Genomic DNA, 14385 nt, shown 5'->3' on the forward strand with positions numbered 1-14385 from the left:
ATTTTAAGGGCATACCATATTCCAGCTGCTTAAGACACATCACCCTGTCATTTCTTTAGCTCTTTATTCTGTGAATTCTGTTGATTGTCAACCCTGTGCTAGACATGGAGCAGGGCGCTGGCTCAATAAGTAAGCACTGTTCCCTGCCCTAAGACATTTTACTGAATGACAGGTAATTTACCTCAAAACTTGGGAGCTTCAAGGAGGGGATACCAACCCAGTGGGGTGGGAGGGAGAGGAGTGCTTTTTAGAGGTAGAATACCTGAATTGTCTCTTAGAACCTGCAGGAATCTGAGGTGCCGGTAGGGTCTCTAGCCTCCAGGGGCAGGCCCTGCACCGTTGACTGGTGCGGAAATAAAACAAAATCTAGGGATTTGAACTTGATGCCTAGACCTTTCCTCCTGTTTGTCCATTTTAACAGCTTGCAACTGTCATAACAATTTATTGCATTTTTTTTTTTTTCACAAAGACCCCATTTGGGAGAACGTGTTCTGGAAGGATACTGGCTTCCTAGATTCTCTCCCAACCACCTTCGCTTCTGAAGAGAAGTCAGTCAGCCAGATAGCGTTCCATGTAGTGGAAACTGGGAAAGAGTGGAGGGTGTGCAACCACAAGGCATTCATTGTTGCTAGAGCATAAAGTGCAAGGTGAGGCTGGAGAGGGAGGCCAGGGTCAGAACTTGAAGGGCCATATATATGTCAAAGAGTTTGGAATTTATCTTTAGATGATGAGGCCTGGGGAACCACCGAAGGGTTTTAAGCTTGGGGTGGTTGTGATCTGATTTGCTTTAGTAAGATCTGTTGGCCATGAGAAGGAGGATTTTGAGATGCTGTTTCAGTGATCCAGGCTGGAGAAGATGAGGCCCTGAGGGAGATGGTAGGTAGGCTAGGGGATTAAGTTTAGAATATTTTAGAGATTAAAATCAACGAAACTTAGCAATTGATTGGGTACTGGCTTTAAGCATGAGTGCTTGCTTATGGCATTCATCAAAAAATATTTATTGAGCACATAGCATATATTCCTCAAAAATAACTAAAGATTTTCTGCAAAAATATCTCCTAGGAAAGAGTGACCTTATTGTTACTAGTACTCTTTTAAATACACATTGAGTATAAAGTAGTGATTGGTTTTAAAATGTTTGTTTGGAAAGACCTCACTGCCAATTTGGTATGCTTACAGAAGCCAGTTGAAGGGGTCAGTATTTTTTTTAAGGAAACAAAGTACTGTAACACAGTCCCATGCTTTATGGAGTCTGAACTCACAATTGCAAGCAAATGTTGCTAAAGTAATTTCTGAAGAAGATGGCCATGTAGTCTATGAGGTGAAGTGTTAAGGAAAAAATAAGTACAGTGAAAGAATGGGGGAAAATATACGTATATTTGCTTGTTTTTGCTTAACAAACGCTTGAAGGATAAATTAGAAACTAATAAAAAGGATATCTAATGGGGGAAGTAGACTGGCTTGAAGCCACCATTTAAGTATTTTGATATGCAAATGTGCATGGCTTTTCTTCCTTTTTTAATAGCAGCCTTATTGAGTTATAATTCACATACCATATGTTTCACCTATTTAAAGTGTTGAGTTTGTCTTTTATAACCTTTTGCTTTTGAACTATGGAAGTGTTTCATTTATTAAGAGACTGAATTAAATTAGAAAGAAAAAATGCTAAAATGGAAAAATGAAACTAAATATGTAAACAAGAGAAATACAGCCACAAGTCGAAATAATTATTTTAGCTGACATTGAACACACTGTTCTGACTGCACATCATTAGTAGGAAATATTCTAAGGACAAAAAGAACTGCAAAGATACCTTATACTTCATGCAGTATTTTTAATATTAGTATTAACATCATAATTTTGAAACTGTTTTATGTATATTGTAGGATAAAGACATAGATAATGTTAATTTTTTAGGAATTAAGATATTTAGTGAAAGAGAAAAGAGCTCCAAACATATAGTCAAAAAAATAAGGGGCAAACTCCTATACTATTTTATGTGAATTGGAAATGGCAACATGAGCTTATAATTTTTAAAAACACATGTTCCTTATTTCTGTTCCTTAAAGGGTCTGGAAGCAATGATACCCCAGTAGCAATTTGTTAGCACACCTAAGACCCAGATCAGGATCTCTAAATATTATTTCCCACTGACAGGGAGATCTCCCGCTGGCACTCCCCACTGTCTGAACAGTTCAGCTCCTAAGAGCAGAGAAGCAGGATGAAGAAGGAGGGGAAGTATATCTAAGGGAACAAGTGTGAGACACTCAATATTCTGAATGTGGATAAGTGGCTAGGGTTAACATTTCCTGTGATAGCATTATATATAGTTTAAAAAAAATTCTCTTACTCAAATAATTTATATGAAAGTGCTCTGGAAAATTCTGTTAGGAATCTCAAAAAGTGGATCTGGTTGTGGTAAATAAGGATGACTACAAAGTACATGCTATTCCTCCATTGAGAAGTGGAGTCTAATTTCCAGTGCCTTGAATCTGGGCTAGCTTTAGTGACTTGCTTGGCCATAGAATGCAAGCACAGTGATGTTCTAGGACTTCCAAGCCTTTGCAGTTTCTATCCAAACTTCTTGGATCTCTGTTTCTCTCTCTCCTTCTCTCCCTCTTTCTGTCCCTCTCTCTCTTCTCAACCCCAAGCTGCCACGTAGGCATTCCAGCTTACAGATCCAGCTAGGCACAGCCTTCTAGCCATCCCTGCCAAGACACAAGATGTGTGAGTGAACCCATCTTGGACCCTCCAGACCAGGCCATCTACTGGCTCAGTACCACTGAATGCCTCAGACAACATCTCATGGAACAGATGAGCTGCCACCTAACCCCCAAATTGTGAAATATTGTAAAAATGGTTGGTGTTTTAAGTCATTATATTTTAAGGTAGTAACTTGTTACACAGAATGAAATCACTGGAACAGTAGTGGTAATGACAGAACAAAATAATGTAGTTTTATTAAAGTTGTTACATGAAATATGAGAATGGGAAGCCAGAGGAAGACATTAATGTTTGATGAACTTAAATTAATAATCACTCCCACTTACAGAGTATAGTTAATTAAATTCCCTTCAATATTTTAAACTCCATTTATAAATGTAATGCATTTTATTTGTTTTTCAAACACTTCATATTTGTAGGACAAACACAAAAACCCTGACAAGTAAAACATTCCTAACTACCTAAACATGTAGTAAATCCTCAAGTTCTCTCACACATTTTAATATTTTTTACATTAGTCAACTTCTTTTATTTTTCAACCTAAAATCAAAGGTCTATGAATACAGTGAATTTATCAGCATATCAAAGTAACATATCCACCTAGAAAAGGGGAAAAAAAAGATCTAAGCCAAGGAACCTTGAAACACAGTATATATATGTATATATATCCTCAGTTTAAAAAGAAAAGCAAAGAAACCAACAAAAAACAAATTTTAAAAACCTGCAAACACATTGTAATCTCCATTTAGTAAGTTTGTTGTTTACAGTGGTATAAATGTAGCAATTCAGAATTATATTGTATGTATTGTAAAATTGAGAAGTGAAGACATACATTGATTATTTTGGGAGCCAGAGTTCTCACTATGGGAAGAGGATGATACAGATATGGAAAGGAGGAAGGCAAGGAAGAATCCTGCGGTTTGGAATTGGATTAGAGGTATCAGTACAAACTTATGATTTGAATATATATTTCTATATACACATGCATATATTACATATATTCATATTTACTAGCTCTGTTCTCTGAAAGCAGTGACATCCCAATAACAATGCGCCCTCATAGTATACAGATCTTGGTCTCTAAATACTATACCTCATTAAAAGGAACTCCTTAGAGATGCGAATGATCCAGGAGTGGGGCAGGAGGGGAAAAAAGATGGTCCTGAAATACCTTGTTGTACCAGAAAGTAAAGAAGTATTCAGAATATCAGGGGGACATGCACAAGAGCAAGTCCTTGTGGGTGAACCCTCTGAAATTGTTTGCAAAAAATCATGAATTGGTCATTTTTCTGGGGAAAATTTCCCTGGCTTTCAATAAGTTGTTGAAATTGGCCATTGGGCAATTATCTTCCTTATTTATGATTTAATTCCAAAGAGACAGCTCCAGGTTCTTGGTGGAAAATTCCTGAGTTGTGAAACCGGCAAGAAGCTTAATTTAAAAGATTTATATACATCTGAAAGAGAGAGAGAAATTCTAAAAGGAAAGGGGTGGGGTGGTGAAGGGGAAAGAAGGAATTTTTTCCCTTTTTTTCCAACAGGGAGAATTAAGACTTTAAATTTGTATTTGCTCCTGCACAGTTTATAAGGAGACAGGGAAATCAGATAATGCATCGGTTTCTAAACCAATATATTTATTTTATAATTCACACAAGTGATTTAATTAAGTAAATTGCTCCTGGTTTTCTCAGTCATCTAAATACCTGGAAGGAGCGAATATTTATTAAATGCCTATCATGTGTGAGACACAGTAAGTTAGTGCTATGTGAGACAGAAATATGAATAAGGTACTTCCTGTGTTCCAGGAGTTTTTATTGACTCTGGGAGACAGACACAGACTCAGAACTTTTAAAGAAAAATTAAGGCCTAGGAAAGTTTAGTCACTTAACCTAGGTTACAGCTGGTTAGTGGAAAAAGCACAACCTTAATGACTCAGGTTCTTTGATGCTGGTTCAGCACTCTCTGAACTTCATGTAATACTTATGCTGTCCTAATGGGGTGCTAATAATTTCTTGAAGGCAATAACTAGAGATTAAGAAAGAGAGCTTGGGGGTGGTTGAGGGTGATGAGGAAGAAAGAGGGCTTAGGAGAAATGAGAACTCTTAACACTAGTTGTGTCCTGAAGTCTGAATCCACAATTTTTTAGTTTTTATTTGCATTTTCTGTATTCATTATTTTACAACCTTATATACTGTAAAACAAACAAACAAAAAGTACAGGTAAATGAAACTTATTAGGTAAATTCATTGTAACTGCCACACGGAATAGAACTTAGAAGCTTCCCCAGAAGCCCTGTCCCAATAACAGCCCCTTTTCTCCTCCCCCCAAAATAATTATTATCTTGACTTTGAGTAAAAACTTTCTTGCATTTTGTCATCGTTTTATTAACCAAGTGCATATCCCTAGGCACTATAAGTTAGTCTTGCCTGTGTTTTAAAAATTTGATGTCTTGTAAGTCTCAGTCTTAAGTCATTTCTTTTGCTGTAACAAAATACCATAGCTGCCTTCTGGCTGTATCCTCCCATGGCAGAGAGAGAGGGTCTGGTTTCTTTCTCTTCTTGTAAGGGCACTAATCTCATCATGAGGGCTCCACCCTCATGACCTCATTTAAACCTAATTACTTCCCAAAGGCCCCACTTCCAGATACCATTATTTGGGGGATTTGGGCTTCAACATATGAATGTTTAGGGACACAAACATTTAATCCACAATAGTCTCTTATAATCATCAGTCTCCCCTCCCATACCTTTCCTTTCCTTTAAATTGATCTCTTAAAAAACTTGATTTTTTGACCTGTAGAATCTCCCAACCTTCTGAGCTTTGCTGATTACATATCATGGTTCAGTTTAGCATATTCTTCTGTCCTCTTTATTTTCTGCAAATTGGCAGCTGGTTTCAGAGATTTGATCCTTTTGACAAGACTATAGGTGGTATTATGTTCTTTCATCAGGAGCCACCTCAAGTCCAGGTTTTTTTGCTCTTGCGATGTCAGCAGCCGTTGATCAATTGATTAATTGGGTGTTGCAAAGTGGTAAGACTCTAATTCTGTCAATTCTTTTTTATATTAACTGGAATATTTCCATGAAGAGACACTTCACATAATTTATTTGGTTACTGTCTGGTTACCCAGTAGTACAATGTGCAATTCATATAAACATGATAAATTTTTTATCTTTTCCTTTTGTATGCCAGCTTTCAAGATTGATTTCTTGTTCTCCAAAGGTAACCAATTTTTTAAAATAGTATTATGTATTCATTGATTTAAACATATACAACAGGTTTCAACTCATTGCAATTGTTGGCTGTACTGAAGCTCAAATTGTACCATCTTTGGTTAATGGGAGCCTCTTCAAGCTGGTATTGTAGGGGAGAGAAAAATCTTTTTCTTCTACCCATTTTGGCTTTACTAGCTTGGGCCCTGTAAATTAGACTAACAAAAGACAGATTAACAAGAGAAAAACAAGACATTTATTAACATGTGCATTATGCATGTATATGGGAGCACTCACAGATCGGTAGTTCAAAGAGATGGTTAGAACTTGGGCTTATATAGTATCTTTTTTAAAAAAAGAAAAATTTTCTAGAGAAGTGACAAGACAAAGTAAAGAACTTAGAGCTTCTAAGAGTGGCAGATTGTGGAAGGCAAAAATATGGGGAAATTAATGGCTAATGATAAGGGCTAATTTTAGTAAGATTTGTTACATAGTTTCCTCTGATGCTGTCTCTAGGCTGATAAGGGTCTAGAGTTGTCTCCAGAGATTAGTTTTTGTCTTTCCTGGAAGAGGGCACACTTAATGTCCTGCTTTTAGGCCAATTGGTGGAGGGCAGAGAGCTTTTATGCAGGCATAACTTGTTTTATTTTGCTTCACTTTATTGTATTTCACAGATATTTTGGCTTCTTCAAACTAAAGGTTTGTGCCAACCCTGAATTGAGCAAATCTATCAGCATCATTTTTCCAACAGCATTTGCCCACTTAGTGTCTCTGTGTCACATTTTGGTAATTCTCACAACATTTCAAACTTTTTCATTATTATTACATTTGTTATATCAGTCTCTGATCATGCTGAAGGCTCAGATGATGGGTTAGCATTTTTTAGCAATAAGGTATGTACTTTTTTTTAGATATAATGTTATTGCACACTTAGTAAATAGACTATAGTGTAGACACAACTTTTATATGCACTGGGAAACCAAAAAATTTGTGTGACTGGCTTTATTTCAATGTCTGGTTTATTGTGGTGATCTGGAACCGAACCTACAGTATCTTCAACATATGCCTGTATTTGTTTCTCTCAATTGCCTTCAACTCAAGAAAACTTATGTACCTTTTAGACAAAGAAGCAATAAATTTGTGAAGAAATGACATGACAAAAGGGATTTGTGCTAGGGATAATAAATTGTAGGGAAGTGACCAGCAGATACATGAAGGACAAACTAGTTGAAGATCATGGTTACTTCAGTAAGTTTGTTTCTACAGACCCATTTCAATGTTGATTACCAGTCTCTGGTGATAAGGATGTTCTTCTATTGCTGATTCAAGGAAGGCACATTTCTCATGGGAAATTTTATGGCCTGTTTTTAGGTAGAAAGGGGGAGGGAGGCAGAGAGCCCTCCTGCATCTCTGTTTCCAAAGGGTCTTTAGCTCAAAATAGTCAATGTGTCATAGTTGAAGAAATCAGAGCTAGAGAAGTATTGCCCAGAACATATTGGGTCCTATCCTGCTGTGATATTTCTATCACTGTCAAAGTTAAATCTTAAGTCAATCTAAAATATTATGTGATATAAAACATAGCACACAGGTGCCTTGTGTATCATTTGTTTTTGCAATGTTTTGCATTTAACCTTCCCATACATACACTACAGTTCATTCTTTAATATATTCTAAGACATCTGCTTATTTATATTGAATATAGTAATTCTTATATTAGTTACTTTGGTGGTAAATTTTTAAAAATCTCAATATGCTGGAGCTTGTTCATGGAACTGTCATCACTGGGTTTATGGAAAAATTGATTTTTGGGGTGTGGTGTATGTATACATGTATGGGGTTGCATACAGATTGGTTAAGTCATTAAACAATGGTTACTGAGTACCCTTCTCAAAAAAAAAAAAAGTCAATGTGCCAAAGTGGCATGTTTTGGGGTGATGTCTGGAAATCCTTCATGGCTAACTGACATGTTTTGGGGTGGCATAGTATGCTGCCTTTTTGTACCTGAGTACCTTTGAAATGACCCTAGTAATCTTTAAAAAATATTATTTTACATTTTATTATTGAAATTTGCAAACATATGCAATAGTAGAAGGATGAGCCTATGGACTCCTATTAGCCAACATTCAATTTCAATAATTACCAATATACTGCCAGTCTTGTTTCATCTATACCTTTGAGATAGGAAGATAAGAGTACAGCCATTTTGGAAAAGGACTGGGGAATGGCTATGGGCAAAACAGGCCTTGCAAGCTAAGGAACAAAGGCCCTGGGGCATGAGTCCCAGAGACAAAAACCAGGCTCTAGGAATAAAAAATTAACTTTATCTTTGTTATACTAGTTGCCACAAGACAAGAAGCTCAACTATAAATCTTAACCTTATCTGTTCCTGTGCTTTCTTGCAGAAAATTCTCATGCATTTCTTTCCCCTCACAGCTATTCCTAATAGCTACCATGGAGCCACCTGCTGCTGATCAAAGAAGTTTGAGGATCATGAAATGAATCTTCCCTTCTGTTATGAAAGCAACTCACCCCTTCTACTCTGGGAGCTGGCACTTTTCCCCCCACCTTCTCCTTTGTACATAAGCTCTCTCTTTTAACAGAAAGTTTTGCTTGCCTTAGAGTCTTGTGGAAGCAATATTCATTCCCATGGTATTGCTGTCCAAGAATCTGGAAAAAATCATGTTTTTTTCCTTGCTGATTATTATTAGCATTATTTTTAGTTTTCTTGACGCATTATTTTTAGTTTTCTTGACGCATGATTTACGTAGCATAAAATTCACCCATTGTAAGTGTGCGATTCAATGATTTTAGTAAACTTAGTAGTGCCACCATCACCAATTCAGTTTTAGAACATTCCTATCACCAAAAAATGATGCTTCACGGTTCTCTGCAGTCAGTCCTCTCTTCGACTCCTATACCCAGGTAACCACTGACCTTATCTATCAATTTAGTTACTTCAGAGCTAATTTAGTTACTCCTGCTGCTGCCCAGCTGAAAGTCTTGGGATTTCTCTTAGTCATCCTGAGTATCCTTTTCACATTTTTCTGTGTTGAATCTCTCACTTCCTAGATTCCATATCTTCCTCTTTATTGGTTTATACCCTCATATAGAGCAGCACTTTTCAACAGATTCTCAAGAACGGGTATACAGGGGAGGAAAAATAATTTCCCTCTACTCTTCTGAGTCTTTGCTGAAAGCCCTGTAATAAAAGACAGATTAACAAAAGAAAAACAAATGGAAGTATCATGTATACTTCATGTACACATGGACAATACCCAGGGAAAGAACTGAGTAACTCCCCAAGTGTGGGTCATTTTTCATCTACTGTGCTATGACATGTCAGGGAACCCTCTCAATCTTCTTGGAAATTTAAAAATATTATTTATTTGGAAATAAATTCTGCCCCATTTTCACAGTTCACTCGTTGTGGAAGTTCTGCCCTTGAGTTTGAGTTCCCCCAGAAGTAAACTTTCAAATCCTAGACAAAAATTCAAATTCAAATACATTTTTAAAAGGTTGTAACATAGTGTACACTTCCTTTGGAGATCTGCCCATGTCAGTACGGGAAGATCTACCCCTTCAAAACACTTTATAATTTTTAAAAGTGCACACATCTTAAATGTACAGTTGACTCGACCCCCCTTCTCCTTTGTACTTATCAGGGTAACCAACACCTGGGGAAAGATAATGAAATATTTCCATCACTCTAGGAGGTTCCCTTAGGCCCCTTGGCAGTCAATATCCCCCCAAAGCAACTACTAGTCTGACCTTGTCATTATTTTGACTTGTTCATGATTTTGATAAAAATGAACTTTTAATTTTATATACTCTTCTGCTCCACTCTACAGTGGCTTCAGAATAATCTATATCCTATAAACCACACTTTATTTCATTCCCAACTGAACACTTATCTCCATTATTTATATTAAGAATGCTGCAAGGGATGTGCTTATTATACTTGTGTGCAAATTTCCATAGGCTAGAGGGGAGTTGTTGGGTCAGAGGTGGCCAATCTGCTTTTCATTCCTATATGATCTTTTTGTGTGTTGATGCAGAAAGAGGCATGCGATTGACGACCACACGTCCCTAGGAGTTCCCAAGCTTCTCTGGCAAAGCTGAACCTTCTGTCTCACTGTCCCGTCACTCGTGGTCGGAACAACGAGTCTCCTCCGATGGCTGCAAGCACTGAACTCGGCTCACAAAAACGCCATTGGCGCTTCGTTCCCAGTCCCGGAACTGCCGCGAGAGTGACGCCCGGCGTTTCCGCTGTCGAAGGGGCGGGGCCAGGTTGCGGGGCCGAGGCCGTCGCGGGCGGATGACGCAGAGCGCCGCGTGCTCCCCCACGTGTGCCGCATCTCTCTGGGTGCGTGCCGAGCGGCCTCGGCGGCGGCCGCCGCTTTCCTCGGGGGCGTAGTTGGTGGCAGCTTCCGCGCGAATACCTCGGCGGCTCCGGGGCTCCGAGCGCGAAGCAGGGAGCTTCGGTGCCTGGCCGGGGCAGAGGGCCCGCCGTCATGGAGCACCTTTTGCTGGAGGTGGTGGCCGCGCCGCTGCGGTTAATCGCTGCCAAGAACGAGAAGAGCCGCAGCGAGCTGGGCAGGTTCTTGGTCAAGCAGGTAAGACAGGGCGAGAGTAGGAAAGCGCCGGGCCACCCCCGCTCACCCCCACGCTCCCACCTCCCCCACCCCCAACCCTGCTGCGGGCCCCGTGGCCCTGCGCGGAGACTCGCGGCTTTAAGGGGACAGGGAAGCCGCGTCTTGCCACTTTGGCCCCTTACCCTAGGGCTGGCCAGTGGCGGAGGCGTCCGCGCGCGTTTGAGGAGCCTGGAAGGAGTCTTTTGTTTTTCTCAGGGGGAGCCTTCCCTTCTCCTCTTCACCGGCTTACCCCTTTGCAGCACTCTGGCTGCGCGCGGCAGACGGAACCTTGGGAAAGAAATGTGGTCGGTTTTTCTGTAATTGAGGTTGCGTGTCTGCCCTTTTTACGTGTGTATTACCTGATGGTGCCGAGTCGAGTCACCCCTAATGGACTGGGTAAATGTTTCTTTTCTGCTCCGTCCGGTCTTTTCGGCCCCCTGACAAGTATTGATTGTGTTCCTGCTGAACGTAAGACACATTGTGGCACTTCGAGGAGTCAGATACATTTGTTACGGTCTCTACCCCCAGGGAATTTAGTGTCTGTATTTGGAGACAGTTCATAAACACACAAAATAACTGAAGGACAAGGCGAGACAGCTAGTACTAAGTGTATGATATTAACCGTAGGAATTATGAGATGAATTAGAGTTTTCTGGGAAATGGGTGCTATGGCCTTTTAAGAGCCTTCTCTCGTTAACTACCTCCTGTCTGAGTTGAGGACCTTTATCACGCTTTTTTTTTTCCAAAGTGGCTTTTAAATTTTCTATTCTGCGCTTCCCTCTCAGCACCCCTAATATCTGTGAGATTCTTGAGAGTAGAATATGTTTTTTTTTCCCCTCCTAACTCCAGTATCTAGAACTTAAATAATCAGGCACAAACGTGCTGAGTACATATTTATCCCATTGCTTAGGAAGCAACGACATTATTTTGGGTCTGGAGCAGCTGGAAACTAACATGAGAGGCATTTCTGTTTGGTGACAGCGTGTGTAGCAAAGGCGAGGGAGGAGTGGAAGATATCCCTGGGGTTTGTGGCTTGTGAGCCCCCAGTGAAGGGAATCATTAACACAAATGGGGAGGTCCAGAAAGCTAATTTTTGGTGGGCTGAACTAAGTAAGGAAAGAGATGATGAGTTTGTATGAGCTGAGCTTGTGAGAGGCTCCTGAATTATGTGTTGTGGCTAGAAGTATTTTTCTATAAATGGGCTTGCATTTAGAGCAGAGATTCTGAAGCTGGGGATCATGGGCCACCAGTAGCAGGGAATTTATTCATGATTCTCTACTGCTGTAACTGGATGCAAAATTAGTGCTTCGGTGTTGGGAGTAAAATGGGGAAATGGTTTGTAGCCTTTATTTTAGAGAATTTGACATGTTGAAGTGTGGAGAATCACTCATGGAGATTCTAAGACTAGTAATGCTACTGGCCTTGAAGGCTACTGGAAAATTCAGTTGAATCAAGAAGATTGGAACTACTTTGCTTCCCTTTTCTTTGCCTCATACTGTCAGTCAGATTCTATCCAATCTGAGAGACTTTTTTGGGTTTATTCCTTCCATTTTCAGTAATAATTTTAAGCCTTTCATTCAGAGAAGTGTTGATTGTGTTATTTTATTTTTCTACTTTGGAAAACAAAACTATTTTTATTGGAAAGCAAAGACTTTTGAAAATTGATTTTCATTGGAGCTTGGGTAAGAATTTTTTAGGGTTGTGCTTCTGTGTTCTTTATTTCAGCTGGTGACACTACCCTCTCTCTATCCAGTCCCTTTTTATAGAGAACTGAGTGTCCTCAACTCTGTTCACTCCTTTTTCTGTCACAGATAGCCAAGTCCTTGTTTTCCTTCCTCAATATTGAATCTATTCCTTCCTCTCCATCCCTACTACTACCACCCTCCTACAATTCTAACTCTTAATTCCAGTTTATGAGTTTTCTTTTCAACACAACCAAGCAATTCTTGGACACTGGCTGGTGTCCTACAATTTAACTCAATTCGCACACTTTATCTGTAGAAAGTGTCACATCCCTCAGGATAAAGGCTCAGCCCTACAAGGACCCCCCCCCCCCAAAAAAAAACGTACACGCAGGTTGTCACCTGTCCTTTTGACCAACTGGCTATTTGCTAGAGCTGATTGTGCCGAGAAGTCAAAGATACATTTTATTTACTAGAACACTAGTTTATTCTAAAAGAGTGTAATTTAGGAACAGCCAGATGGAAGAGATGCAGAGGTCAAGGTTTGTTGGAGAGGGTGGAGCTTCCCTGCCTTCTTCAGGTGCATTCACTTTGTATTTCCATACACTCACCAACTCTAAAGCGCTCCGAACTTTTGAGTTTTTATTACATAGGCATGATTGAGTACACCTTTGGCCATTGGTGATTGAACTCTCAATTTCTAGCCCCTGTGCCCTCCCTGGAGGTCAGGAAGTGGGGCTGAAAGTTCCAATCCTCTAATCACAGGGTCAGTTCTCCTGGCTTTCAACTCCCGTCTTAGCTGCTTCCCAAAATTCGCCTCATTAACATAACAAGACACCTTTCTCTCTCTCTTCACAAGAAATTCCAAGGGTTTTAGGAGCTCTGCCCAGAATGGGGTCAAGACCAAATGTATATTTCTTACTATATAAATCACAGTATCACATCTTACCTCTTTGATTACTATCTATATTGAGGAAAAGGGAGGAGAGTGCTTAATTAAAAGCATGCATGAGTAAAGGACTGAAGTATGACTGAAGATCAAATCCATTCTCTTTAATTGCTTTTAGGGCCTCCCACAAGTTGCTTGACTCCCTGAAGTCTCAATTTCTTGATGTGCTATGTATTACATATGGTAACTGCCTAATAGTTAGAGAGTAGTTAAAAACAGGAACTCGAGTCAGATTCTGTGACATGGGTTCCTGGTTCTGCTCCTAGCTTTGTGGCCTTACCCTTTTTTATTCTTCAGTTTCCTTATCTGTAAAATGGGGATAGTAGTACCTACTTTATGGTTGCTGTGAGGATTAGATGGTTAGAATATAGTAAATGCTGTCTATAAAAGTGGTTGCTATTATTGCTTTAAATAGGATTGTTGTGAGATCTAGATAATTCATTTGAGGGGCTTACCACAGTGTCTGGCCCATAGTAAGTAATCAATACATGTGAACTATAATAATAATTTTTTACAGACGGCTTTGAGGTATAATTCACATACCATATAATTCATCCAGTTAAGTGTGCAGTGAAGTGATTTTTGCTGTGCTCACAGAATGTGCAAATATCACCACGGTCCATTTTGGGACATTTTTACTTCAAACAGAAGCCCCCATACAACATTGTAAATTAACTATACTTCAGTAAAATAAATAAGTAAATAAAGCACCCATATCCTTTAGCCATTCCTATTCTGGTCATTTAATATAAATTATCATTAATAAGACGAATCTGAATCTGTCACCATTCTGCATAAAAGCTCCACATTGTCTCCAGAATCAAAATTCAAGCTTTCTAAAATGGTGTATGAAGTGTTGTTTTTGTTTGTTTTTGTTTTTGTTTTTGTTTCTGTTTTTAATTTTAAAGAAATTATTTCTGCCCATCTTATTTCCATTTCTTTTTGAAAAAAAATTTTTTTTTAATCCAGCCAGGTGGTTTTCAACTGTTGGCAGTTTTGCCACTCTAGGGCAAATCAAGGTACATTTTTTTGATTGTCATAACTTGTGATGGGGGTGCTTCAGGCATCTGGGATACTGCTAAACATCTTTTAGTGCACAAGGTAGCCTTCACAGCAAGGAATTACCCAGCCTGAAATGTCAGTAATGCAAAATTAGGAAAGAAACCCTAAAGATGTGTGCACCTAGTAAC

The 14385-nt window shown here is 39.2% G+C and overlaps 1 protein-coding gene across 2 annotated transcripts in view; it reads left to right on the plus strand.

Annotated features, from left to right (window-relative positions):
* The first annotated feature begins 10292 nt into the window (after positions 1 to 10292).
* Positions 10293 to 14385, plus strand: part of MDN1 (midasin AAA ATPase 1) — a 139620-nt gene continuing 135527 nt past the window's right edge. For both annotated transcript variants that reach the window (XR_004138165.2, XM_064486858.1), the window contains exon 1: positions 10293 to 10546. Coding sequence is in view for 1 of the 2 variants with exons in the window: in XM_064486858.1 (XP_064342928.1) it covers positions 10445 to 10546 (102 nt within the window). In the remaining variant the exon portion in view is untranslated. The remainder of the gene's footprint in view (positions 10547 to 14385) is intronic.

This window comes from Camelus dromedarius, chromosome 6 (genome assembly GCF_036321535.1).
Source record: "Camelus dromedarius isolate mCamDro1 chromosome 6, mCamDro1.pat, whole genome shotgun sequence".
NCBI classification, from domain to species: domain Eukaryota; kingdom Metazoa; phylum Chordata; class Mammalia; order Artiodactyla; family Camelidae; genus Camelus; species Camelus dromedarius.